The sequence below is a fragment of the Jaculus jaculus genome, chromosome 3 (genome assembly GCF_020740685.1).
Source record: "Jaculus jaculus isolate mJacJac1 chromosome 3, mJacJac1.mat.Y.cur, whole genome shotgun sequence".
Lineage (NCBI taxonomy): Eukaryota > Metazoa > Chordata > Mammalia > Rodentia > Dipodidae > Jaculus > Jaculus jaculus.
Window position 1 is genome coordinate 102,745,846 of NC_059104.1, and position 24,988 is coordinate 102,770,833.

The 24,988-nt window shown below is 43.8% G+C and overlaps 1 protein-coding gene across 6 annotated transcripts in view; it reads right to left on the minus strand.

Moving 5' to 3' along the window:
• Positions 1 to 24,988, minus strand: part of Ttc12 (tetratricopeptide repeat domain 12) — a 57,033-nt gene that overhangs the window by 12,280 nt on the left and 19,765 nt on the right. For 5 of the 6 annotated variants that reach the window (XM_045146532.1, XM_045146531.1, XM_045146529.1 and 2 more), the window contains 10 exons: positions 21,093 to 21,164; positions 18,549 to 18,609; positions 17,866 to 18,054; positions 16,641 to 16,710; positions 15,468 to 15,556; positions 12,812 to 12,980; positions 3,152 to 3,244; positions 1,426 to 1,486; positions 628 to 765; positions 74 to 172 (listed from right to left, as the gene is read on the minus strand). In XM_045146532.1, the coding sequence (XP_045002467.1) occupies positions 74 to 172; positions 628 to 765; positions 1,426 to 1,486; positions 3,152 to 3,244; positions 12,812 to 12,980; positions 15,468 to 15,556; positions 16,641 to 16,710; positions 17,866 to 18,054; positions 18,549 to 18,609; positions 21,093 to 21,164 (1,041 nt within the window). The remainder of the gene's footprint in view (positions 1 to 73; positions 173 to 627; positions 766 to 1,425; positions 1,487 to 3,151; positions 3,245 to 12,811; positions 12,981 to 15,467; positions 15,557 to 16,640; positions 16,711 to 17,865; positions 18,055 to 18,548; positions 18,610 to 21,092; positions 21,165 to 24,988) is intronic. The other variant, XM_045146530.1, reaches the window with a different exon arrangement.

Below are 24,988 nucleotides of genomic sequence, written 5' to 3' on the forward strand. Positions count from 1 at the left end.
AGTGAGTAATTATATGAGAAAGAATGTGGTCAGTTTATCCTTAAGGTCCAATGCAGTAACGAGAGTGTTGTACCTCTGAGACAAAGGGGGCCTGGATAGACAGGTTCATGATGAGTCCTAGGAGGGTGTACGCAACCTCTCTGAACAGGTCCATGTCCTCCTCGCAACTGACCTTGGAAACGAAACAAGGTAACCAATGAACCTGCTATCTGGTAGCTTTTCATGCTCATCTCTTCTCTTGAACAAGGGTCTCAAGACACCTATAGCACACACATTTTTACTGTCATGGATTTGAGTGATTATGGGAGCTCAGACAACCAGTTTTATGAGTTGGCATCAGTCTAGGGGACATGAAAAGTGTCTCAGGTACTTTGGCCATAACCCCCTGGCTCAGGCTGGGCCCAAGTTTATACTGAAGAGTAGGCTATTGAAATGGATAATCAAGCCAGCTCCACTAGAAAATGCTATAAAACTCTCTAGGGTTGGAGCTCTGTGAATGGTCAGCACATTTATGGTCACAAAGGAATAAACTAATGGGACCCCAGCATCCTGAGAAGAAAGAACATTAGCAAGCCAATGCCCCTAGAGAGGACAGAAGACCAATTTTTAATAGAAAAGCTCTAATACCAGAAGGCTCAAGCAGGCGTCCCCGAATTCGTCATGGGTCAACATGTGCTCTCGGGCAGCAGGGTCAGCACTGAGGTCACTCATCATAGCAATGCACTGGCAGAGGGCCGAAGGGCTGGTTATCTTGGGCTCTCTCTTCTATAAGTGAAGCAAGAGAAAATAAAGTAGCAGAGGGAAGGGAAATGATACCGTGGGATTTTCAACAAGTGCCCTTCACACACCAAGAGGCTTGGATCAGAAAGCTCAATGTCAAAAATGGACATCAATGAAATAACCCTTGTCACAGGATGGAAGAATAAGAAAGGCCATAGTGTATGTATCCATCAAGCAGCACAGAATGCTAGAGTATGGTGTTATGCTCCCCAAGGGATCCGGAACCTTCTATGGCTCCAGGCCAAAGCTGCCATAGGGGAATTCTTGCTAGTCTCTGCCCCTTTCACTCACATTGTTATACTTGTCCTCCTGGCCAGGATGCTCTCTACTCAGGGGACATAGTCACCGACTATCGTGACCACACTGTGCTGGAGGGGTGTGATAGAGAGTGCCTCTCTGCCTGCTTTTGCCTAAGATTCAATCCACATGCAGCACTTTCTCCCCACTGTAAGTAGCCATGTCCATATACGACTTCCATCTGTCCTGCCTGAAGGTGTTTTAATAACAGAGAATGGTGTAAGTTCCAGCTGTGAATAAATGATTAATCAACCTGAGGGACAAGGGTGCTGGGATATAAATTGTTTCAACACCTTTGTCCTAGTCACTGAGTGCCTGTCGCGGAGGAGAGAACTGGGGTTCCCTTACCAGAACACCTGTGAGTGCAGGGAGAACACCTGGAAGGTTGGCCTGGAACCAGACTTGGAATCTGTTGAGAAAACATCAGTTAGGATGATATCTAAGTGATACAAACGATAATGTGAGATCATGTAGCAGATAGATATAAGCAGGACCTGGGCAATTTCCAGCAAGCATGTATAATTCATTCTGAGCCACACGGGGGAAAGAGTCACTAGGTATGTAACATGGTTTTACTTTTTCTAAATCGGAAGAATTGTCTTCGATGTTAAACAACACACCTCAAACAATTGCTTTCTTAAGAAGCTGCTGGAATTCCTAGGCCCTCTGCCAAGCTGATTTTGCACCCTCTCCTCTAGCTCGGAGTATGCAGAACCTGTGTGAACCATGCAGGTGGGAAACTGTGCAAGAATGTTCACTCATCAGAGCCGCTGGGAAGGCCCAGACACATGTGTACACCTAACTGCATGCCAACAGAGAACTCCACCTCCTAGGCTGGCCCATCTGTGAGCACAGTTGCTCTTTATTTCATGACCATTTCTAGGTAAGATCCCTGAAATCTGTAAGGAAAATTTTTCAAAAGCCTACAAGGTATCATTTTAAAAGTTGTAAGAATCTTTAAAACAAATACTTTCACTATTTTCCCCAGTAGCTAAGCAAAACCAAAAACACATGGCAGGAGGAGATGGTCACTCAGAATATCAGGGAAATCTAAGAGACCGACAATTTCCTGTTCATTCTCCTTGGCTTGCCCACTCACATTCTCTTATCTAGATTTGCCAGACATTTACTGTGTGCCAGGCACTGAGTCAAAGGGAGAAAGTTTCCCTAACAGACAGTAGGCTTCCTGTGAGAGGTACTCATAGGAAGTCATCATCACCCAATATTTGTGGAGGTTGGTTCTGGGACCTGAAAGGACACCAAACTGTGGACACTCAATTATATACTGTGCTATTATATAAAATGGCACAGTATTTGCTTATAACCTACACATATCCTCTTAAATCATCTCTAAGTTTTAGATTACTTATAGTAGCTAATACAATATAAATGCTACAGAAGCACTACCTATACTGTATTGTGCAGGAAATTATAAGGGAAAATGTTTGTGCATATTTTAATATAGAAGCACTTTTTTAATGTTCTTCTAATGTATGTGTGCTTGGGGGATGCATCTGTGCCATTGTACACATATGGCGGTCAGAGGATCACCTCAAGTATTGGTCCTCAGCATCCACCTTGCTTTAAGGCAGGGTCTCTTGTTCATCATTGTTTATGCTGGGCTAGATGACTCATGAGCTTCTGGGGACTCTCTTGTATCCATCTCCAGTAGGCATGTTGGAATCACAGATGCTTGCACTATTGTTGTGTCTGGCTTTATGTGGGCTTAGGGATCTGAACCTTGGTCGTTATGTTTACCCAGCAAACTTTTAACTCACTGACTCTTCTCTTTCCCCAGCTCTCTTTCAGTATTTTCAATCTGTAGTTTCTGGAATCACAGGCAGAACTCACAGATACAAAGGGCTGACTGCCCCTGGAGGTCTGAGTCACCCTCCGCCTGGTGTGACTGAGGTGAGAGTTGATGGCCACAGCCCTCTAGAAGCCGTTGGCTTTAATCTGTGATGCTCAGCTGGAGGCTGGACCACTCTCTGTGGATACTGCCATTTTTAAAAGATCACACAGCTCAACACAGTTTGAAGAACTGTCAATTTCTAGAAATGTTAAAAGAAAATACCTTTCTTCTAGAGCCAAGTCTGTGAGTAGCCCAATGGCGGTGTTGGCCTTCTTATCTGAGAAATCAAGAAATGACAGCAGGGCTTCCAATAATCTGCAAAAATCCACAAAACAATGGGCTATCTTCCAACTCCCAGGATCTCCAACAGGTAACCTTCTAAGATGTCCCAGAAGAACTCATCATGAGAAGGAAAAGCTGAGAGGATGGCTCAGCCATGCTGTTCCAGGAAGCCTAGCTCTGTATCCAGGATCCTCCCAGAGAGACAGACACTGTCCTTTTGAGAGGGCCCCACCACTTCATGTGAATTCCTAGGGAGTTGAACAGTTTTAACCCAAGTTCACTGCTTATTAGATACCAGCTTGGAAGCAGTTTCTGGTCCTCGGCCACGTGACTCTGGCTCAGTCAAGTTCATTAACTTGGATGACATCTAAATGGTATGCATACTAATCTGTTGATGACTAAAGTGGGAGGGCTCCCTGATAATGCAGGTGACAGAATCAATATTTAACAATGTCTTGACAGGCTGCTGAATATAGCAGATGAGGTGTAGTATGGTTAAACTCAGAGTCCTCTAGTGAGACCCAGAGATTCCATGTAAGTAATGGAATGGGGAGACTCACTTTGTAAATGGTTCATATGGAAAAGATGCAAGGGTTTTGAGCTGATTGCAAACAGTGTAGGCAAACAGTCTGGTGGAGCTGCCAAGAAAAGCTAATGCAATCCAGGGCTTCCCAGATGGAGTTGCTGGCAGAATACCAGAAGTAAGAGTGACGAATCCCTTCCTGTAAACCCTCACTGAATACCCACAGGACACGAGTACTATGTTCAGCACTGAGTCCCCTATCTACAGTGGCATACATACAAAAATAATCAAGGGAGGTAAGCTGTATTAGGTGTCAGACACATGCTAAGTGGGCCTCTGTGTCTTCCTGTGAGCAAGTCGTGGGTAAAGGGTAGAGATGAAGGCTTGAATACAGATGACATTTCAGATATTTCTTGAGAAAAGTGTTAGTTACTGTTTCAATTAGTTATTCAGTCAACAACACTGACCTAGCATTAACCATTGTCCAGATAATGTGGAACGTTCTAGGGCTACAGTGATGGAATATGGCAATGTCCTGGCTCTAGGGAGCTTGCAGACCAGTAATGGGAACATAGAATGACAGGAAAACATGTAGGACAGGACACTCGGAGATGTTCTTGGACCATGAGGCACCTTATGGAGACTTTTTAAAAGAAACTCTTTGCAGTTGTTAGCATGTTAGGGGAGGACAGGGAACAGAGGAAAAAGAGAGAGAGAGCCTGGTTTGTGATGGACTTCCAAGAGCCTGCCTCAAAGTCTTTACTTAACCCTCGGGGTACCCACCTTCTCCAAAGTGTGATGGGTAGATGAGTTGCTTGGTGGGACATAGATTCTTGGACCACACTCAGCTTCTGAGGGGGAAGAGGACTCAGGAAGTTATATTTTAACTAGATCACAGGTGACTTCTAAACACTATAGCTCAGGAGTTGAAGAAATATTCTCACAGGCAACAAGAGTTTCATTTCAGAATTTTAAGGAGAACAACTGGACAGATGCACATTTTAGAACTATCATTTTGCCGGGATAGTGGAGGCAAGGAATCCCACCAGGAAGGCCTATGACTGAAGGATAAGGGACTGAATTGAAGCATGGCAGAATGGCAAGTATTATTTAAAAAGGAGGCACCACAAAGCCTGAGAAGGAGTACTGAGAGACAGAGAGAATGTGAAGGATGACCCAGGATGTGATAGAGATCATCAACTTATAAACTATGATCTTATGGCTATGGTAAGGGGTGTATGATTTTAGTTTAGTCAACTGGGTGAATGGATGGCCTCTGTGAAGACAGGAAGTTCAGGTGTCATACTGGTCTGAAGAATTGTGTTCCATGGGCTGGGCAGATAGCTCAGTTAGAAATGTGCTTGCCTTGCAAGTGTGAGGACCTAAGTTCAATCCCTAGAACCCATGTAAAAAACTCTAGCCATACTGCTATGTGTTTGTAACTCTAGAACTGGCAAGGTGGGCACAGGTGGATCTCTGAGGTCTGCTAGTCAGCCAGCATAGTGTACTTGGTGATCTCCTGGCCAACGAGATACCCTGTTTCAAAAAAAAAACCAAACAAAAAAAAAACGGTCATTGCCTGAGGAACAGCACTTTAGGTTGTCCTCTGGCTTCCACATGAATGTGTGCACGTGCACACACACACACACACATGCATGTACACATATACATATACATGGACAGGCACACATGAGTATGTACACAAAGAACAATATCTCAATTTGTTAAGTTTATGGTATTCATGAAGGTGGAGACAGTGATGTCCATAGGCAAAAGGATGTTGGCATTTAACACTTAGAGTGGGTGTAGCAGACAGCTTCAGGTTCACTGAGATGAACTTTCAGACCAGACATAGATATGGAGGAAGAAATATTTATTGAAGCTTACAGATCCAGGGAAAGTTCCATTATGGCAAAAATTGGCCTGCCTTCACAGGACCAAGCAGAGAGAGAGAAGCACAAGCCAAAAGCCATAGCACACTTCAGGAACTCCAGCTAGGCACACTTTGCATATCTTTAGATTGCAATGTGAAACCCACCATCACAACTTAAGATCTACCCAGTGACACTGCCTCCAGCCAGGTGGCTGCAGATGCAAACTACAAACAAATAAAAACATGAATATATATTGGGGGCCATCTATTCAAACCACCACAGAGGAATATAGACTATTCTTAACATCACAGATGAGAAGGGTTAGCATAGGATTCCAGAGTCCCTAACTTGGAAGGAGGACGGGTTTAGGGGGCTGATAAAGCAATCTAGGAAGGAAATGCAGGAAAGCAAAGAGGGATAGGAGAAGACAACCTGACAGCCATAGTATTTCAAGAAGGATCTAGAGAACAAAATGGCACAGTTGTTTGGGAGCAAGACAAGAAGGAACCCATAAATTGGGCACTCACCCACTTCTAGGGTATTGGATCTGTTTAGCAGTTTGTTCTGGAAGGAGTCCGGAAGCCAAATCACCTGGGAGTGGTTGAAGAAAGCTGGATGCCTGGCCTCAAAAACAACTGGTGCCTTCAGATTCACCCAGCACGGAGTGGTGGTAGAAGCCGCTGCGCGTGGCAGGCTTTCCAGAGCCTGTGTCTGGCCTCAGGGCAGGATGCCGGGGGCACTCAGGAAGCGGATGGGCTAACTGGGAGGTGACTCTGTATCCTCATTAGCTGGGAAGACCCCTAGTCTATGAGCTGTGTCAGTAGCTGGCTCAAGTCAAATACAGTGATAATGCTGTTTTCCCCAGAGGGAATTGTGTATAGGCTGGGCTAGACCACCGCAGAAGGGCACACATGATGGGTAAGGCTGGGCTAGATGGTCTATAAGATCAGGTAATTATTTCTACAAATCTCTGACTTCCTCAGCTGTGTATTCTAGTGTTCTTACCGTCATAAATCATTTGTTTTAGAGTTAGTTCAGATTTCTTCTCCACCAATTTAAATGTTTTCTTGGTCTTAGAGATGAATGCTAATGAACCATTATAGTACAGTGTAAGTTTAGTCTTGGGAGACATAAGCAAGTAGTCGCCATCATGATATGACAAAATGCTTATCCTAACTGGTCTCTTACCTACAGAGGACAGCATGTCCCATTCCACCTCCTCTTGCTCAGGGGCAGACTGTCTGCTCTACTGACAAGCAGCTGTTACTGTGGATAAACCACAGACCAGAGAATGTTCTCATGTAACCAATTAATGTACCATCGCTCCACTTTAGGACCCTGAACAAAATACCCTAGAGTACATTTTCAATATACCCTAGAAAACAATTATGAAAAAATGTTGTTAAGAATTAGGTATGAATAGCACACTGACTTCTTACTGTGGAAGAAGCTATCTGATGGCCAATCACACAAACATTCCCACTCCCTTCCACTTTTGCCTGACTCTACTACAAAACCAGCACCCTCTCCCCACTTGGGGTGGCCTGTGACACAAGGCTACCCAAAAAGAACTAAGCACTTGACTGTCTTAATAAAAAAGGACAGAACAAGAGTCTGGGGATAATAGCTTAGTCAGTAAAATGCTTGCCTCAGAAGAGTGAGAACCCAAGTTTGATCTCCAGAACCCACATTTTAAAAAGTCAGATGTGGTGGTGTGAGCTTATAGTACCAGGGCTCAGGAGGAAGATATTTGGAGGATCTTTGGGGACTTTCTAGTCAGATAGCCTACTCTACTTGTTGAGCTCCGGGCTAATGAGATATCCCATCTCAGAAAAAAAAAAGGGATCAGGATTCCTGAGGATGATGCCTAAGGTTGTCCTCTTGCTTTCACAAGCACCTCCTCCCACACACACCCCACACACATACACAGACCAAGCTGGTACTAATTAGGGTTAAACAAGGATCTGGGTATTGGAGTTGCAGCAAGGGAAAAAGAATGGCCAAGAAAAGGTTAAGAGGGCAGAGACCTTGCCCTTGACTTCTTTAAGCTATTACTGTTATAGTACTCTTTTCTTATTAAATGGGAAAACCAAGACAAGCTCCATGCATTTTGCTTAAAGGCCTTCTGATCAAGTGTTTTGCATGATGTAGCAGAAAAAGAAATTTACTGACAGATACATCATCCCTGTGGAGTGTTTTGTGGGGGTGGGGAACAGGGGGTGCTGGGGATCAAACTCAAAGTCTTGTATATACTAGGCAAATGTTATCTGACTGAGGAACATCCCCAGCCCATCATTCCTCTTAAGAGTCATCATAAGTATGTGAAATAGATGAGACAGTGGTGTAACCCTCCAGGTCGCATAAGTTGGCACATACAGAGAATTTACGCTCAAGGTGAAGTAAATCTAAAAACCCAGTGTTGGGAGATGGTTCAGTGGACAAACAGCTTGCTGTGCAAGAGTGAATACCTGGCTTTGAAGTCTCCAGATCCACATGAAGGCAGATGCTGTAGTGATAGTGTTTGTAATCCCAGTGTGGTGGTTTGATTCCGGTGTCCCCTATAAACTTAGGTGTTCTAAATGGTAGGTTCCCAGCTGATGGAGATATGGGAATTACTGCCTCCTGGAGGCACTATATTGTTGGGGGTGAGCTTATGGGTGTTATAGCCAGTGTCCCCTTGCCAGTGTTTCACACACTTTTCTGTTTCAGTTGTCCTCCTGATATTGGCCAGGAGGTGATGTCCACCCATCTGCTCATGCCATTGATTTCTCCTGCTATCAAAGAGCTTCCCCTTGAATATGTAAGACAAAATAAACCTTTTTTCCCCACAAGTTTCTCTTGGTTGGGTGATTCCTGCCAGCAATGTGAAGCTGACTGCAACAGTAAAGTTGGTACCAAGAGTGGGGTTACTACTCAAAACATGACTGTGTGGATTTGGCCTTTTGGAGCTGATTTTCAAGAGGATGTGGAAGGATTTGAAACCTTGGACTAAGACATACCTTGGAGTGCTGGAAGTACACCATAATGAACTATCCTGTTCAGAGTTAAAAGACCTTAATACAGTAAGAACTGTGGACTGTGAGGTTTGGCTTATGAAGGTAAGAAAGAGCTTTGTTTCAACTGGGCTGGAAACAGGTTGTGTGAGAGGCTTGCTGTTATGCCTGTTTCCTGAAAATCTATGCAGGCTTCCATTGTGTAGAAATAGACTGGTGTGAGCAGAGGGATATGGCACAGAAATGAAATCTTTGGGTTGAAACTGCTGCCTGCTCAGTTGCAATTATATGAGCAATTGCAACCTTTGAGACTGGGGCAACAGGAAGAATGTAGACTCTTTTAAAGTGGGCTGAATGTTCAAGGAGAGTTCTCTTTTTCAAAGTCTGCTTTATTCCCCTGCCCCTCAGATTAACAAATTGGCTCTCTGCCTGGCATTATGGAACATAAGAAATGCAGGAAAGAGAAGGTCATTGAATTTACAACATGGTCTTGTGTTTCGGAAATGGCCATGGACAGTGTGAAGCAGGTTTGCTGGATGACTGCATGGAGACCTGATGGAGCCATGAGGATGGACCATGGGTTTCAGTGAAAACCCAGTGAAGATGCTGGGACCACAAGATGGCTGCTAAGGAAAGCTTCCAGCCCCAGATGAAGTTTTCTAGGACTGTGAGTAGCCTAGGGGCAGAATTGGAACTCATGAGACTTCTTGCTGGTTAGACTTATCAGACTTGGAGATTTGCTACTGACTAGAGTTGTTGGACTTGGAGCTATAGAGTTTAATGCTTGCCATGGTTGTTTTAAATCTTGTATTGGTTGAATATTTTTTTGCTCTGCCAAATGCCATCTTTTGCAGTGCAAATGTTTATTCTGTGCCATTATGATGGTGTTTTATTATGGCTCAGTTAAAAGACCGTGGACTATGGGCATTGTGATAGTTAAGGTGTTGTCAACTTGATCTGTTTAGTAATCCACAGGCTGCTTCTAGGAAGGATCAACTAAAGGAGGAGGTCTTTCTCCCAGGGTGAGCCCTTCCCCCAGAGTGGGCGGTCCCGCTCAGAGAGGGACTTGATATAAGGAAGCTCTGGGTAGAAGAGTTCCCTTTTTTTTTTTTTTTTCCTTCCTTCCTTCCACTTGGCTGCTGGAGCTGCTCCCTACCTTCTAGCGTGGATTGAAGACCAGTACGGACTAAAGACCAACATCAACTGAAGACCCACGTGGATTGAAACCCAGCAGCTCCTCAGGAAGCCTCCAGGCTTTCCGGCTCCTCAGGAGGCCTCCAGGCTTTCCGGCACCATCTGCAGTGCCGGGTCGGGACTGCTGAGGCATCTGGCCACGTGGATTGAGCAGCTACCAGGTTCGGTGATTCTCAGGCCTGCAACTGCTATTGGACTACTGTAAACTAATCCAATAAATTCCCTTTATAAAATAATTCATTCTAGTAATTCTGTTCCTCTAGAGAACCCTGACTAATACAGGCATGTTTGAACACACTAGGATTGATAAAAACTATGGGGACTGTTAAAGTTGGTCTGAATGCATTGAATTTCAGATCATGTATGGTTATAAGTTTATGGGGGACAGGGACAGAATGTGGTGGTTTAGTTTGGGTGTCCCCCATAAATTCAGGTGTTTTGGGTGCTGGGCTTCCAGATGATAGAGATTTGGGAATTAGTGTCTCCTGGGGGAAGTGTATTGTTGGGGGCGGGCTTATGGGTATTATAGCCAGTTTCCCCTTGCTAGTGTTTGGCACACTCTCCTGCTGATGTTGTCCATCTGATGTTGGCCAGGACTCCATCCTCTGGTCATGCCATTGTTTTCCCCTCTCATCATGGAGCCTCCCCTGGAGTCTGTAAGCCAAAATAAACCTTTTTTTCCACAAGCTACTCTTGGTTGGGTGATATTTGCCAGTAATGCAAACCTGACTGCAACACCCAGCATGCCTTGGGTGAGAAGGTAGGTGGAGATGGGAGAATTCCCTGGAAGCTTGAAGGCTAACCTGGTGAACACATAGGTGAACAAGAGATCCTGACTCAAAACAAGGAAGAAGGTGAAGACCAATTCTCAAAGTTGTCCTCTGACATCCACAGGTATGCTGAGGTACACATGTGGCCACATTTACACACAGGAATATGCACAAACATATACACAATCACACAAACAAACAAACCAGAACACCTCCAGTAGCTGGGTATGGTGGCACATGCCTTTAACCCCAGTACTTGGGAAGCAGTGTTTGGAGGACTGCTAAGAATTTGAGGCTAGCCTGAAACTACATAGTGAATTCCAGGTCAGTCTTGGCTACAGGGAGGGACCCTATCTCAAAAACCCAAAAAATAAAAAAGTCCAGTGATTTACCCAAAGTGTCACTTGCTCTTGGCTCATTCCTGCCAGCATGTGTTCATCCCTTCAACCTCTCCTACGAGGCAGTACTTAGGGAAGAATGGGATCTGGTGCTTGTAAGAGGCATGGGTCTGTGTCCTGCTTCAGACCATGTCTTCTCATCACAGAGAATCAATTACCTAATTATATCTGGTTTATTTGAAGATGGACATTAGCAAGGATAGAAAAGTAATAAGCTGAGGCTCCTCTGAAGGCACAACTATACACCCAGATCATCAAAAGCATCACTCAAACAGTTCAAGTTGAGGGCTAAAAAGATTGCTCAGTGGTTAAGGTGCTTGCCTGCAGCACCTAATGACCTAGGTTTTATTCCCCAGTACCCATATAAAACCAGATGCACAAAATGGCACATGCATCTTAGAATTTGTTTACAGTGGCTGGATGCCCCAGAATACCCATTTTCCTCTCTCTTTCTCACTCTCTCGCATTGTCTCACATACACAAATAAATAAATAAAATATGTTTCAGAAAATTTTCAAGTTGAAACTCAACTTCAGATATAGCTTAGGGGGAAATTCTTATGATAACTATATCTACAATTATCCAGAGACAAAAGTCAAATTAAAAAGAACATTAGAAACAATAAATTAAAATAAACATATGATGAAGGTACTAAGGAAATGACTTCAGAGTCATCTGAAAAGTAAAATGTACTTTTGGAGAATTTACCTCCACTCATGAGCCATCTGCCTGCCTGGCTAGGCTTTTCCTGAGAACCATTTGGGGCTGTTACCAGATGGAAACAGGATTTTGGGAGACCTCAGCTTGATGAGCACCCTGTCCTCAGCACACAGTGGATTCTTCACCAAATGGGGACAGGTGCAAGGGGTCTCAGCCTGGTTTAGAAAGATCTTACTCCTTTTCTTATGAGGTCAGAGAGTAGGAGCCAAGCTCCAAGGAACAGACAGTGGATGACAGCCGGGTAAGGTGCCCTCGCTGCTTGAGGTTGAGGCAGCTTCTCTGCCCCATTTGTGAATAGGGTGATAAACTCCCTTTGCTTCCCATAGGATGATGGGAGATAAAACGAGATGACAGTGAAAACACCTTGTGAGGTTAATTGTTGTTTTGAGGTGATGTCTGAACAGTTTTTAAAGCAGGCTGCAATCCTTGCCACTCTTTATGTTAGACTGAACCCTATTAAGTCCCTGACAGACAAACTTTCTGATCTAAAAAGGTCATTTCATATGTTCAAAATTATAGTCTGACGATATACCAAATGAAATTAATAAATTAAAAATCAATGAAATAAAAAATAAATTGAAAAAGCACAAGATAGACTAGAATTGCTGTGTTTCAGGTAAAGTTTCAAACAATCTTCAGAACAGGCACACATACTATCTGTGTGCTTCAGTCTTAGAAAGGGCCCATGAAATAGTGTTTATTTTATTGTATTCAGAAATGCTTAAGGACATGTGAAATAAGGTAGTATTATATTACATAATAAAGGCAGAGGAAAAGTAAGAGAAGGAACAGGGTAGAGCCAGGCCAGAGGCTAAAAGGGCAGAAGCAATCGACTCATTTCCAGGCTGGGTTCCAAATGTGGCTATGGAGGTACCATCCCTGACCATCAACAGTAGCCATGAAATGAGGAGACACTGCAGCGTACAGAAGTGAAGTGGACCACAGTACTGAGTTCAGTCAGAGATCCTCATAAGTCTTCCCCCATCAAAGACTCTTTGTTGAATGGATCCTTTAAAAGTCTGATGGCAGCCACAGATCAGAGATAGGAAAAGGGACAGGCCAGCATGACCTTGCCTATTGAGTGATAATGTGAGGTACCCAAGGAAGATTCTACCAGCACAGGCTTACCGTGTTAGGTCAAAGTGGCTGATGACCAGGTTCCATCCGTTCTCCGTCTGAGTAATCTGTAGTAGCAGAGCCAGGCTCTGCTGCTGAGTAACCAGGACTCTGGAGGCCAAGAGGGAGGGCAGCAGCCTGGCAATGTCAGTGTGTGTCACCAGTAGACGCTGGTTTTCCTCTGCAAAGTAAGGCATTATCACTTTGAACCAGTTCTGTCTCCCACTGTCCTAATGGGAAGCTGCCACTTCCCCCTCATTTGAGAGACAGGATACTGACATGTGAGAGCAGGACTGCAGAGCCACCTTGCTGGGTCTCAATGAGCTGGGGGGGGTGACCTTAGCCAATGAGTGACCCCTGTGCCCTTCAGTGTGCTCATCAATAAAATGAGGGTGATGAGCCACCTATTAGAGCACTTAGGAGGATTCAGGGAATTGGCACACACAGATTATTGTTATTAGTTATTAATTATCATGATCAAAAGCTTCCTCAGTGTATGAAATCGGAAAATGAGAACAAAGGGAGTGAGCAGACATTTTCAACTCTTTCTAGGAAATCAGGCTGTGGAGAAGATGAACTGGCACATGTCCTCCTTCCTAGACTATGAGACACTTCCAGGGAATGGCACTGGCATTGCCCCCTTTCTCCTGCTTCATGCTCTGGACAGATATGCGAGGACAGGAAGGATGCAGGAGGGAGTAGGAGACTACGTTGTAAAACACAGCAGAGCAAACTGGACCATGCAGGGATGGTGGTGTGACTGAATCTGAAGTGACCCCTGAAGGTTCCTGGCTTACAGCCTAGGCTGCCAGCTTTTGGGGAAGTGATAGATCCTGAGAGTTTGTCTAAGCAATAAATCACTTCCTGATGGATTCATTATTGGAAGGTGAGAAAAACTAGGTGGTGGGCCTAATGGGAGGAAAAAGGTCACAGGAAAGATGTGCCTTATCCTCATCTGCTTCCTGCCTCTCTGTCTGCTTCCTGGCTGCCTTGAAGTGAGCAGCCTTCCTATGGCATGCATTCTCTACCATGATGTTTGATGGGATCAAGTGACCAAGGACTCTCCTCCCTGGTTTTACTTAGGTATCTGTCTCACTGACAAAGATGGGCCATATCACCTGGGAATCACTACACTGGGCTCTCTGCTGTCTTCTGCAGTGATTTTCTCATCACTGTGACAAAATACAAACAGAAACACCTTTTTAAAAAAATATTTTACTTGAGCCAGGCATGGTGGAGCATGCCTTTAATCCCAGCACTCAGGAGGCAGAGGTAGGAGGATCGCTGTGAGTTCAAGACCACCCTCGAACCTACATAGTGAATTCCATGTCAGCCTGAGCTAGAGTGAGACCCTACCTCAGAAAACCAAAAAACAAAGTTATTTATTTATTTGACATCTTTTAAGGGAACAAAGCTTTATTTGGGCTCATGGTTTGAGAGAGTACAGTCCATCATGTGGGGAAGGCCTGGCCCGGCTGACAGCAGCAAGATTATATGTCTAGGCTCCTCACATCTCAGTGGGCCAGGAAGCAGAGAATTCTGCATCTTTCAGTATCTTTCCGTGCTGGGGTTACAGGCATACATGGTCATGCTTGAGTTTACATGAGTGCTGGAGACTGAGCTCAGGTCCTCATGCCTACACAGCAGTGCTCTTTCCCACCGAGTTCTCTCTGCAACCTTGATGATATTTTTGAGATGTTAAAAATATTCGAAGTCCAATGTTCACAGAAACCAAAGCAACTGGGTTGCTCTGTCAGATTTAGAGAGAGTAAATACACAATCATCAAGTCCTTCCTTCCTTACTCTCCTTCTGGGAGGGGGGAGGCTTTGCAAACACAGAGCTCTGAGCTCTATGGGGTACCATTCAGAAGAGCAAAGGACCATAATTATTTTTCTGGACAAAATGCTTTTCAGGAAATGGGCTCCCTGGTTGTCTAATTTTCTATAGCCCTGCTTAAATTGTTGATCCTTCCACTGTGCTGGATGAAAGGTAATTGTATAGAGCACCAACTGCACCTGCAAACTCTGCCCTGTGGAGGGGAGATACATCCATCGTTAGATTCCTCTTAGCATTTTATGTCCAAGGTCAAACCTCTTCCTGTGAAATACACCTCTTAAAAAATATTTGCACCAAAGCCACAAAGGTGACTAAGAAAGACTGTGCATTAACTGAATGAACTCCATAAAATGCCAGTGTGAGGTAAGGGAAAAGTTGGGACAAAATAAAATCCCTCCAGCATTTTACTGACTTGGTAATTGATGCTAATCAGTGTTGGAAGATTCTGGCCAGTGGTTATACATCTCACGATGCTGAAAGGGGCACTGTGCTCAGAAAAACTAGTCAGATAATGATGAAACACTCTGTCTACTCCACCACTGGCACATGAATTGCAGAGCAGAGAGAGGCCCAGGTGAAATGAGCACTCATTAGGCTGAAAGTGACCTTGCCCACCACTCAAGGCTGAGGGGGAGGAGGATGGTGGGGAAATAGCTGGGATGCACGCATACCTTGCTTCCCATCTACACTTTTTGGAGATAGAGGGTATAGGGGTATAGACCCCAATTCCCCCTGGCCTGGCCTTTGGAGAACCATCATGACTGACCATGCAGCTCTCACATGGGGGCAGGGGGTTCAGGACCAGTAATTGACAGTAAGAGCCAAGCTTACCATTCTCACTGCACACTGCTTGCCACAGCTTAAGAACAGCCACACAGACGATCTCTTCAGCAGCATCTTTCCCTGTGGTGGAAAAGCACCTGAGTAGACAGGGAAAGCGTAACTGACTTTCGAGCAGACAGGGAAGGATTACTGACTCTGGATATCCGCTTTCCTTTCCCTTGCTTTCACTCCCAGCCTTATCAATGCAAGCTTAAGAGAACTTTCTTTCCTTCTTTTTTTCATGTGTATATGTGTCTGGTGCATGTCCATGTGTTTATGCATGTTCTTATATGTGTGGGTGCACATGTATATGTGTGTACATGTATGTCAGGTGGTTTTGTCAGTAGCTTTCTGCCTTCTTCCTTGAGACAGGATCTGTAACCCAGAATTCACCAATTTAGCTAGTGAGGCCAAGGATTCCTGTTTCCCAACACAGAGATTATAGGCACATGCCATTATTTTTTACATGGGGCTGGAGATCTGAACTTTGGTCCTTATGCTTGCTCAGCAAGCACTTTACTACTGAGCCATCTAACAGCCCAAGAGAAGTTTTATTTAAAATGCAGACTCACAGGTCACCAACACCTGGGGGTGGTCAGTCACTGAGCTCAGAGTTACAGGTCAAGGATCAGGCTGAGCAGCAAAGGGCACTCAGAGGGGGTTGATAGCAGGGACATGGGGGGCGATGACATATTCTGGCATTCCAACCCAAGTCTTGATCCTAAGCCTCGGAATCATCCCAGTGTAATATAAAACAAAGGAGTTTAGCAAACTATCTCTCAGCCATTAGGTCTTTCTGTAGATTAAATTCTAAATGGGGTCAGCAAGGATCCAGCTGATTATACCTCCTGATATGATCAAAAATACTGCAACAGAAGAAATAGTAATCTTGTGACAATGGGTGAGAAACCAGCAGGAATGATCATTTATCTGATTCTCAAGTGCCAGAAGGAGCTGTGGGACATGCTGCTGTCCCTCTCTCCCACTGTTAGCTGCCCCGTGACTCAAAAGCTCAAGGCTCCAAGCGCAAGGATATCCATGTGGTAGCATGTTCCTTGAGGGTCTACCCAGCTGACTGAGGGGAGGGGCCAAGAGTAAGGCCATTACCTGTGTGGTATCTTGTCTCAAAGGAAATGGCTCTCTTTCCTAGCCTTACATTGGGCTCCTTTCACACATACCTACCTTTGTATGACCTCGTTGTCACTGATGATGCTGAATCCACCATGTGTTCTGAATAAAGTTCTCTCAGTGCCTGAAACACATGCATATGTACTAGGTCAGGTTCATGACCTGCCTGGCTGGTGTCTGACTGCATTCCAGCCAGCTGGTTGGGTCATGAGATTCTTATCATGGAAGGTCAAGATCACCAAATGTCTAGTTTGTCCTTCACATTTTGAGAATCACATTCACCATCAGCCTCTCAATGTGCTGCCATCAGAGGGACTACTTTCATGAGGAGGGGTTGTTTGGTGGCTCTGCAAGTTAGCATCACAACTCATCATTATGAAATCTTTAGAAAGTCCCAGGAGCTGCTTAACCTCTGGAGCGATCTGACGAACCATCTGTTCCTAAATATTTATTATAGAGCTGTTTCCAGGCTCTGGAGAGAAACCTATGATCTTCCAGAAATGCTGAAAGGGCTACTTAGAAACCTCTGTTGGGTACTAAAGGGAAACCAGAGGCTCCATCCATTTGTACAAACATCCTATTACTGAGCAACAAAACTTGTTTAAGTGCTAACATCAAAGTTTATCAGACTAGTACCAGAAATTAGTATAGCTCTCATTAGGAAAGAAAGATGTTTCCTCTGAAGCTATTTTTATACCCTAAACTGCCATTAAGTATTAGAGTACACATTATCGGTTAGCCTACAAAATTCCACCTCCAATTCTACACAGGAAATAGTGTGTCTGGAATGGATATAGGAATGAAATGTGTGAGGAGTGAGTGTGTAGTGGTACTCTGATATAAGTATTTATGCTATGGGTGGTATGTTGTGTATGTAGTACAAGTACATACACAGAGTGGTAAATGTGTGTGTGTGTTTTATGTAGTATAAATGCAAATGGATTAAATGCACACCGTGTGTGTGTGTGTGTGTGTGTGTGTGTGTGTGTGTGTGAAAGAGAGAGAGAGAGAGAGAGGGAGAGGGAGAGGGAGAGGGAGAGAGGGAGTTTTGTGTTCTGTTGTATGGTGTTTATTGCATGAGTTGAGCCTAGCATTCTGTGAAGAAGATGGGACAGGGTGGAGTTATGTTTCCTAAATATTTTCTTTAGCACCCACATTAGAGTAGATCTTCAAATAATATTCATAGAAAGGAGGGACTCTTTGCCTCACAGAGCCAGACCTCTAAACCTTTGTCTCCACACTGACAATACTCATGAGACCACACAAGTCTCGGGCTTACAATCCTTCATCATTTCAGTCAGGATTTCGATGCCCCCTGCATAGAACAAGGGTGTCTGGCCAGGCTTGGAAAGGGTTTCCAGGAGGTTTTTAGTTGCCATAGCTGTGTTCTTTCCTGAATCCAGAGATTCAAGGGCTTCCTTCTCCTGAAGATCCACTTTTTCCTGAAGATCTACTTGATTTAAGTATTCTACCAAAACAAGCAGGAAAAACAAAAGAAAATAATGCAATATCCTAACAATCAATACCACACAAGTACTCCCTCCTCTTTTCCCTCCTTCCTCCCTCCTTCTCTTTTCCCCTTTCTCCCTCCCTCTGTCCCTTCCTTTCTTCCTTCCCTTCTACCTCTTAAAGATGGCAGGTTAAGATGCATAAATAATTCAAACTTTTGTTTAGTGTGGAAAATTTTAGAGATAATATAAAATCTATACGCAGAGTCTTAAACCATCTTGGGAATTCAGAGCACTCTATAAGACTGTGGCACAGAAGAAAAGGAAGGTGGGAATTTGAACTTGAAAACCGAGGGAAGAGGAGCAGGGCAGCCCATTAACACGGATGGTTGCACTGTGCAGAAGAGCAAGGCTGGTGCCTTGTTCAAGAACAGACAAGGCAGGTGGGCACCCTATGTGAAGAGAACAAAGGGAAACGAGATTCAAATGGAGGACAGCAGTGGGACCATCTCACCTTTCACCTGTGACTGCAGCTTGGGGTTTATTTCTAAGATCTTCTGATAACACTCTCTAGACTGGAAAACAGAAACAAGACCTTGAGGGGGAGTTAGGGGGTAACAGTGATTACACAACAGGTGCTGGGCATCATAGAGCTTGGCTCCTTCATCATCTCCTCCTTGCCTCCCCTTGCTCCCAGCATAGGAGGCAGGCATGGAGGTCAGTGTGCTTTTGATATTTTGTTTGGTTTCTCAGGATTTGTGGGGCAAGAGGCACTATTACAAAATTCATTTTAAATACAGTGTTGTCAGATACAGACTCTAATTAGAACTATCCAATCTTCAATTTTTGTAGATCATGCCTGCCTGGGATAAGAGTAATCATAGTGTGTATGCAATACTTAGATATGATATTTTCCTTAAGAAAGAACAGGAGGCTGCTGTCAGATGTGCTCAGGAAATAAATGGAGTTATAGACTGTGTTGAATGAGGCTAGCCATACAAAAGGAGAACTGCCTAGAGTTAAATATACAGGCTGCAAAGAGGAGGTGAAGGGCCATTCACTGACCACTCCTAACTCAAAGTGAGGGTCTTTTTGTTGGAGGAAATGGTTAGTTTCTAGAAGTTTGTAGATAAAGAAAGATTCTAGTTCGGGGGGGGGGGGGGGCAGCGGGATCCTGTATTCAGAAAGTACTATCCAAATGGACATATGAATTTCCCAAAGTGGATCCCAGTTTCCAAGAGAAAGTGCTAAGGTCTGAGATATCCTAAAGATACACCATACACAGTAGTGAACCCAAAGTGGATAAAACCAAGACCATCAAATGCTCAGAATAAAACACATGTTGTAAATCTTCACAGCCTTGGGTTAGGTGACTGTTTCTCCAATTTGCAGAAGCAACCAAAGGAAAAATAGTTAATTATCATTTTCCCCAAATTAAGCATTTTTAGTGCTGTAAATAATGCCATCCCATCAGAAAAGTGAAAAGGCAACATGCAGACCAGAAAAATATTTGTAAATTAAATGTCTAGCAAGAAACTTGCAAACATAACATGTAACTAATTCTTAACAACTCACTACTAAAAAACAGCCTAACTTAGTAATGGGCAAAGGGTATGAAACCTTATTTCTACAAAGAAAACACACAAAAGGATAATAGGCACATTAAATGGGCCTTAATATCATCCCCCACTTGGCACATACAAATCAGCACCACAATGAGATATCAATTCATATCTTCAGAAAGATAGTTACAAGTACCAGAGAACCTCACACACTATTGATGGAAATACAACATGCTGGAGCCACTTGGGAAAACTGTTTGGTAGCTCTCTTTATGGTTACAGCATTACCATATGACCCAGCAATTCCACTCCTAGGTCTATATTATATTATATCTATCTATCAATCAATCAATCAATCAATCATACACATGAGAAAACTTGCAGTGAATAGTCATAGCAGCATTATTCACATTAGTCAAATATTAGAAACATAAAAGTCCCTTAGTTGATGAATGGATGAATAAAATATGATAAATATGATGTATTCATATAAAGGAATACCGTTCAGTAACAAAAAGAATGAAGAGACATAGATTATGTCATGTATGAACCATACAAACATACTAAGTGAAAGGTACTGTGGTGGTTTGATTCAGGTGTCCCCCATAAACTTAGGTGTTCTGAATGCTAGGTTCCCAGCTGATGGATATTTGGAAATTAATGCCTCCTGGAGGGAGTGTATTGTTGGGGGCAGGCTTATGGTCTTTATAGCCAATTTCCCCATGCCAGTGTTTGGCACACTCTCCTGTTGCTGTGGTCCATCTTATGTTGGCCAGGGGGTGATGTCCACCCTCTGCTCATGCCATCGTTTTCCCCTGCCATCGTGGAGCCTCCCCTCGAGCCTGTAAGCCAAAATAAAACTCTTTTTCCCAGAAGCTGCTCTTGGTTAGGTAATTTCTACCAGCAATGCGAACCAGACTGCAACAGGTACCAAAGACCATGTATTGTATGACTTCATTTAGAGAAAAGGTCTAGAATGATGTAAATAGACAAAAAGATTACTAGTTGCCTAATGCTGAGGTAGGGATGCGGCAAAGAGGTAAAACTGCTAATAGCTAGAGGCTTTTTCCTTTTCAGAGGAAGTGGCAGAGTCCTAAAATTGATTGTGGTGATGGCTGAACACCTCTGAATGTACTAGAGCTGTATTCTCTCCATATGTAAATTGTATGTTGTGTGAATATATCTCAATAAAGCCTTTACTAGCAATAGAATATTTTAGTGCAGATATATATTTATGTAGTTATTTGAGGTGATAGGGTTACAAGTGAATTAAGTTTTTGTTGCTTATGCATTTCCTCTGCAGAAGCTGAACGGATGCTGGTTGAGGATGTTGCTGAGGGGGTTTCTGCAGCTGGTGGGCGGGGGTAGCTGGCACTCAACATGCTTCCCGACGCTAGGGTCCAGAGACTTTGGAAGGTTCTAAAATGTGGAATCATATCTAACCAGATGAGAAGACCATGGCTTCCTGTGAGACTCTGACCCCACATGTCACTTACCACACTGTAGTTCTTCAGGGCCAGGTGGGCTTTCCCCATGTGGAAATATGCTTTGGTGCATTTGTCATCACACTGCATAAAAGGGAATGACTGATCAGATGGCTCAGAAGAACTGAAGTCATTAGGCCCTCCCTTACCTGCCTTGCTGATAGAATGAAGACAGAGTTTGGTTCTCAGGACAGTGACCAGAATTGACAATTAAAACATTTTATGCATTTGTGACCAGTCTAATTGATCCCTGAAAGGAGCCTGGAGGCATGAGTAAGCTCTCTATCAAATTAGTGATACCTGCTAGTTTTCACTTCCTTTAATGAGCTTCACTCAGGAAGCAGAGCTGAGACCCTTAACACCAAATGAACTTTAGAATCACTAGGTGCTCACAAATACCCTGACCTGGGGGCTCCATGCCAAGCCAATTAGTGCTTGGGTGGGGCTCAGGCATAAGTAACTTTCCAGTTCTCTGGGTGCTACAAGGGTGCAGTGGAGTTTGAGTTGATTAGGATAGAAAGAATTATTTATGCGAACACCAGGACCAAGACGTGCTTCTTTCCAAATGTACCAGAACTTGCACACCAGGGACTCACAGTCATTCCTATCAGTAAGATGTGGAGGGCCACCCTCTTCAGAAGGCACCACTGAAATGTAGGGCTGAAGTGAATATTATGCACTGAGGGGTCCTGGCTCTCTTCATTCTAACCTTGCAGTGAGTGATCCAGCCCAGAGACATGAGCTAAAATTTGAAACATTCGTCAATTAGCCTTTGTTCAACCCCTTTATGTGCAAGGCATTGTGCCAAGTAAGATCCTCTTTAAGGTTAAGATTTAAAAGAGACTGAGAGTTCGGGAGTGTGAAGTGTCCTGGGGGAGTTGGGTGTTCTGCTGCCACTCACCAATGTGGAATGCTGGTAAGGCCACCAACTTTTTGGATGCTCATTTTCATTATCTGGAAAGTGAAGGTAATACTAATCTGTCTGTCTGTCTGTTTCTCTTTCTCTGTGTCATGTGGAAGTTGTGGGGAAGAACTGAGCAAACCATCACAGTGCTGAGAGGTGTTTCATTAGCTGCTGTTGCTGTAGTTACAGCAGCAGCAACTCATTTCATAGCAGAAGTGATTTAAAGAAAAGCTGAGTACACATAAAAGAGGGGATTTTTATGTACATCATTTCCTGATTCACTGCTAAGTGAATGGTAGTAATAAGTTAATAATAGTAAAAGCACATGACTGCTCCATCCATCCCATGTGCTGAGCACTGAACTTGAAGGCTCATAATGAAACCTTATAGCAGATACAAGCATCATTTCCATTTTGAAGATGAGAAAACTAGGGTTAGAGAGGTTCAAGATCACAGGATAGTATGTGAAAGAACAGGCATTTGAGATCCTGCCATTTTAAATCCAGGACCCAAGAAGGGCATTAAATGATACAATGGCTAGGGAATACAGCTCAGTGGTAGAGTATTTGTCTAGCATACACAAGACCCTGGATTTGACCCCCCACCCCAGTCAGAAAAAAGACACCTCAATCTCTTTCAGGAATATACTATCGGAAAAAACATAGATGCTATAAGAAATGCTCTTGAAAAATTCAGTAGAAGGAAGTCTACTTAAGATATAATCTAAAATAGGGCACACAAAGAGGAGGGATTTGAACTGAACTTGAGTGATGGGGAGGGGGAGTAAAGAGAAAGACAAAGAGAGAAGAGGATGGGCAGAATCCTGAGGTGGGAGAGTGCAGGTTCTTCCTCCACTTGGGATTGAGGAAGGAGGATGGGGCTGCAAAGAATGAGCTAGACAGACTTCAAATTGAAGTCTCAGTTGCCAGGTGATAGGAGGGTAACCATCAGTGGTAATGAGATGCAAGGTAGTCTGCAGGCAGCATACAGAACTGACCAGAGGAGGTAAAGGCAGGAGATGAGCAAGGAGACCAGCTAGTCACTTGGAAGGAGGGCTAAGGTCCTGGTGACAGTGGGCATGGAAGGAAGTACAAACATCAGAGATATGTCAAAGAAAGGCCAGCACCAACTAAGTATAAATGATGAGAGTGAGAGAGGTGAAGTCAGAACCTGGAATCTGGATGCCTGGAAGATGTGGTATTCCATGAACAGAATGGGGACAGTGAGCAGGTAGCAGGGAAGTCCAAGTGTGAAAACTGGACAGTGGCTTCTAGACATCTTGATCTGCAGGTGATGCCAAAGTGGTCAAATGGAAAGCTGTAGGAGGCAGATGAAGCCAGTGTGGTGCTGTGGGGAAAGAAGAGTTGGGTAAGTAGGTCTTGAAAGCCACTTGGCAGAGATGAGAGGTGTACCCATGAAAGGTGATGAGCTTTGAAGTTTCCGCTGCAGAGAGGAGGAGGCAGGAAGCAGTCATGGACCTGGCAAATTCAGTGGATGAAAATGAAAGTGGGAAAAGGATGATCACAGTGAACAGAAGCAACCCCAGTACTTCTGCTTCTACAGGCCACATAATCCTAGCGTATTCGCTTGCAGAATGCCAGGGTTACAGAGTGAGACAACCAAGGCCAAAGTTGAAGGTTTTTGCTATGGCCCATGTGAGTGCGTCATGGAGAACTGAGTGTAGCTATGACTTTGCTTTCCCTCACATCCACAAAAAGGGCTGTTAATGAGTTTTCTCAGTACCAGGCCTGTTCTCCTTTGGCCAAGCATCTGTCCCCACAAGGACTTTCTGATATAAAAAACAGGTTCCATTTAAGGAATTCTGCCCTTAAAGGAGGATGTATTTCATTGTGCAGAAAGTGCTCTGAGAAAGAAATGGTTCTGCTCCTAAATGAAAACATTTTGCTACCGTACCTTCCTTGATAAGGAACCTCAGTATAAAGTATAACTTGTACTTGTCTCTTCCAATTCAAAAGTGTCAAGAAATGTTAAACTGGCATGAAAAACCCCATACTATTAAAATGGCATGCTATTAATACTCACTACTGATATTTTCAAGCATATTTATTTATTTATTTTAGCAAGTGAGAGAGAACTGGCACACTAGAGCCACAGCCACTGCAATATAATTTCAGATGCTTGCACCACCTAGTGGGCATATGTGTCCTTATGCTGGCCTCATCTTTGTGTGTCTGGCTTATATGGGATCTGGAGAGTCGAACATGGGTCCTTAGGCTTTGCAAGCAAGTACCTTAATCACTAAGCCAGCTCTCCAGCCCTTTTCAAGGATTTTAAACAGAATGAACCTTTTTATTGGAATTCATGGCTTCCACATAGAACCAACCATCACTAGTTTTCAAATTCCTTCTGTGTTTTTCCCATCCCTCCCCATGTTTCCCCAAACCTCTTCAACTGAGTACCTCATTGGGCATTTAACATGATTGGCTACTAAGTGTCAGCATTTTAATATGTTGGCTCCACTGGATCTGGTTTGCCTCAGTTTTGTTGTTAATTATACTGTGTGTCAATTAAGTTTTGGGCACAGGCCAGCATGTTATCCTGTGTCAGCCACCAAATGAGTCTATCTCTGGAATCCTTTTCTGATGAGAAAAGATATGCATGGAGGCCAAATGAGGTGATTCTGTTCCTTCCTCAAAAGGGAATGAGTTCCTTTATAGGGAACTAAGGGGTTTAAAGTTTCAGAGCACAGGCCATTTACAGTAGATGGTTAAGAACACAGGCTAACAGTCCACTGACACTAGCCTTGTGATGCTGTGTGAACAAGTTAATTCATCTCTGAGGTTTCATGTTTCGAAGAAAGTGGGTGGGGAGAGTGGCATTGGACAGAGCAAAACAGAGTAGCACATTGTGAACATGAAGCAAATGTTTTTTTTTTTCCTTTTCTTTGTGTGTGTGTGTTAATATGTTGTATGTGGTGCATGCATGCATATAAGTATATGAACAATATATTCACATGATTGCAAGTTGTTCAAAATAATATTTG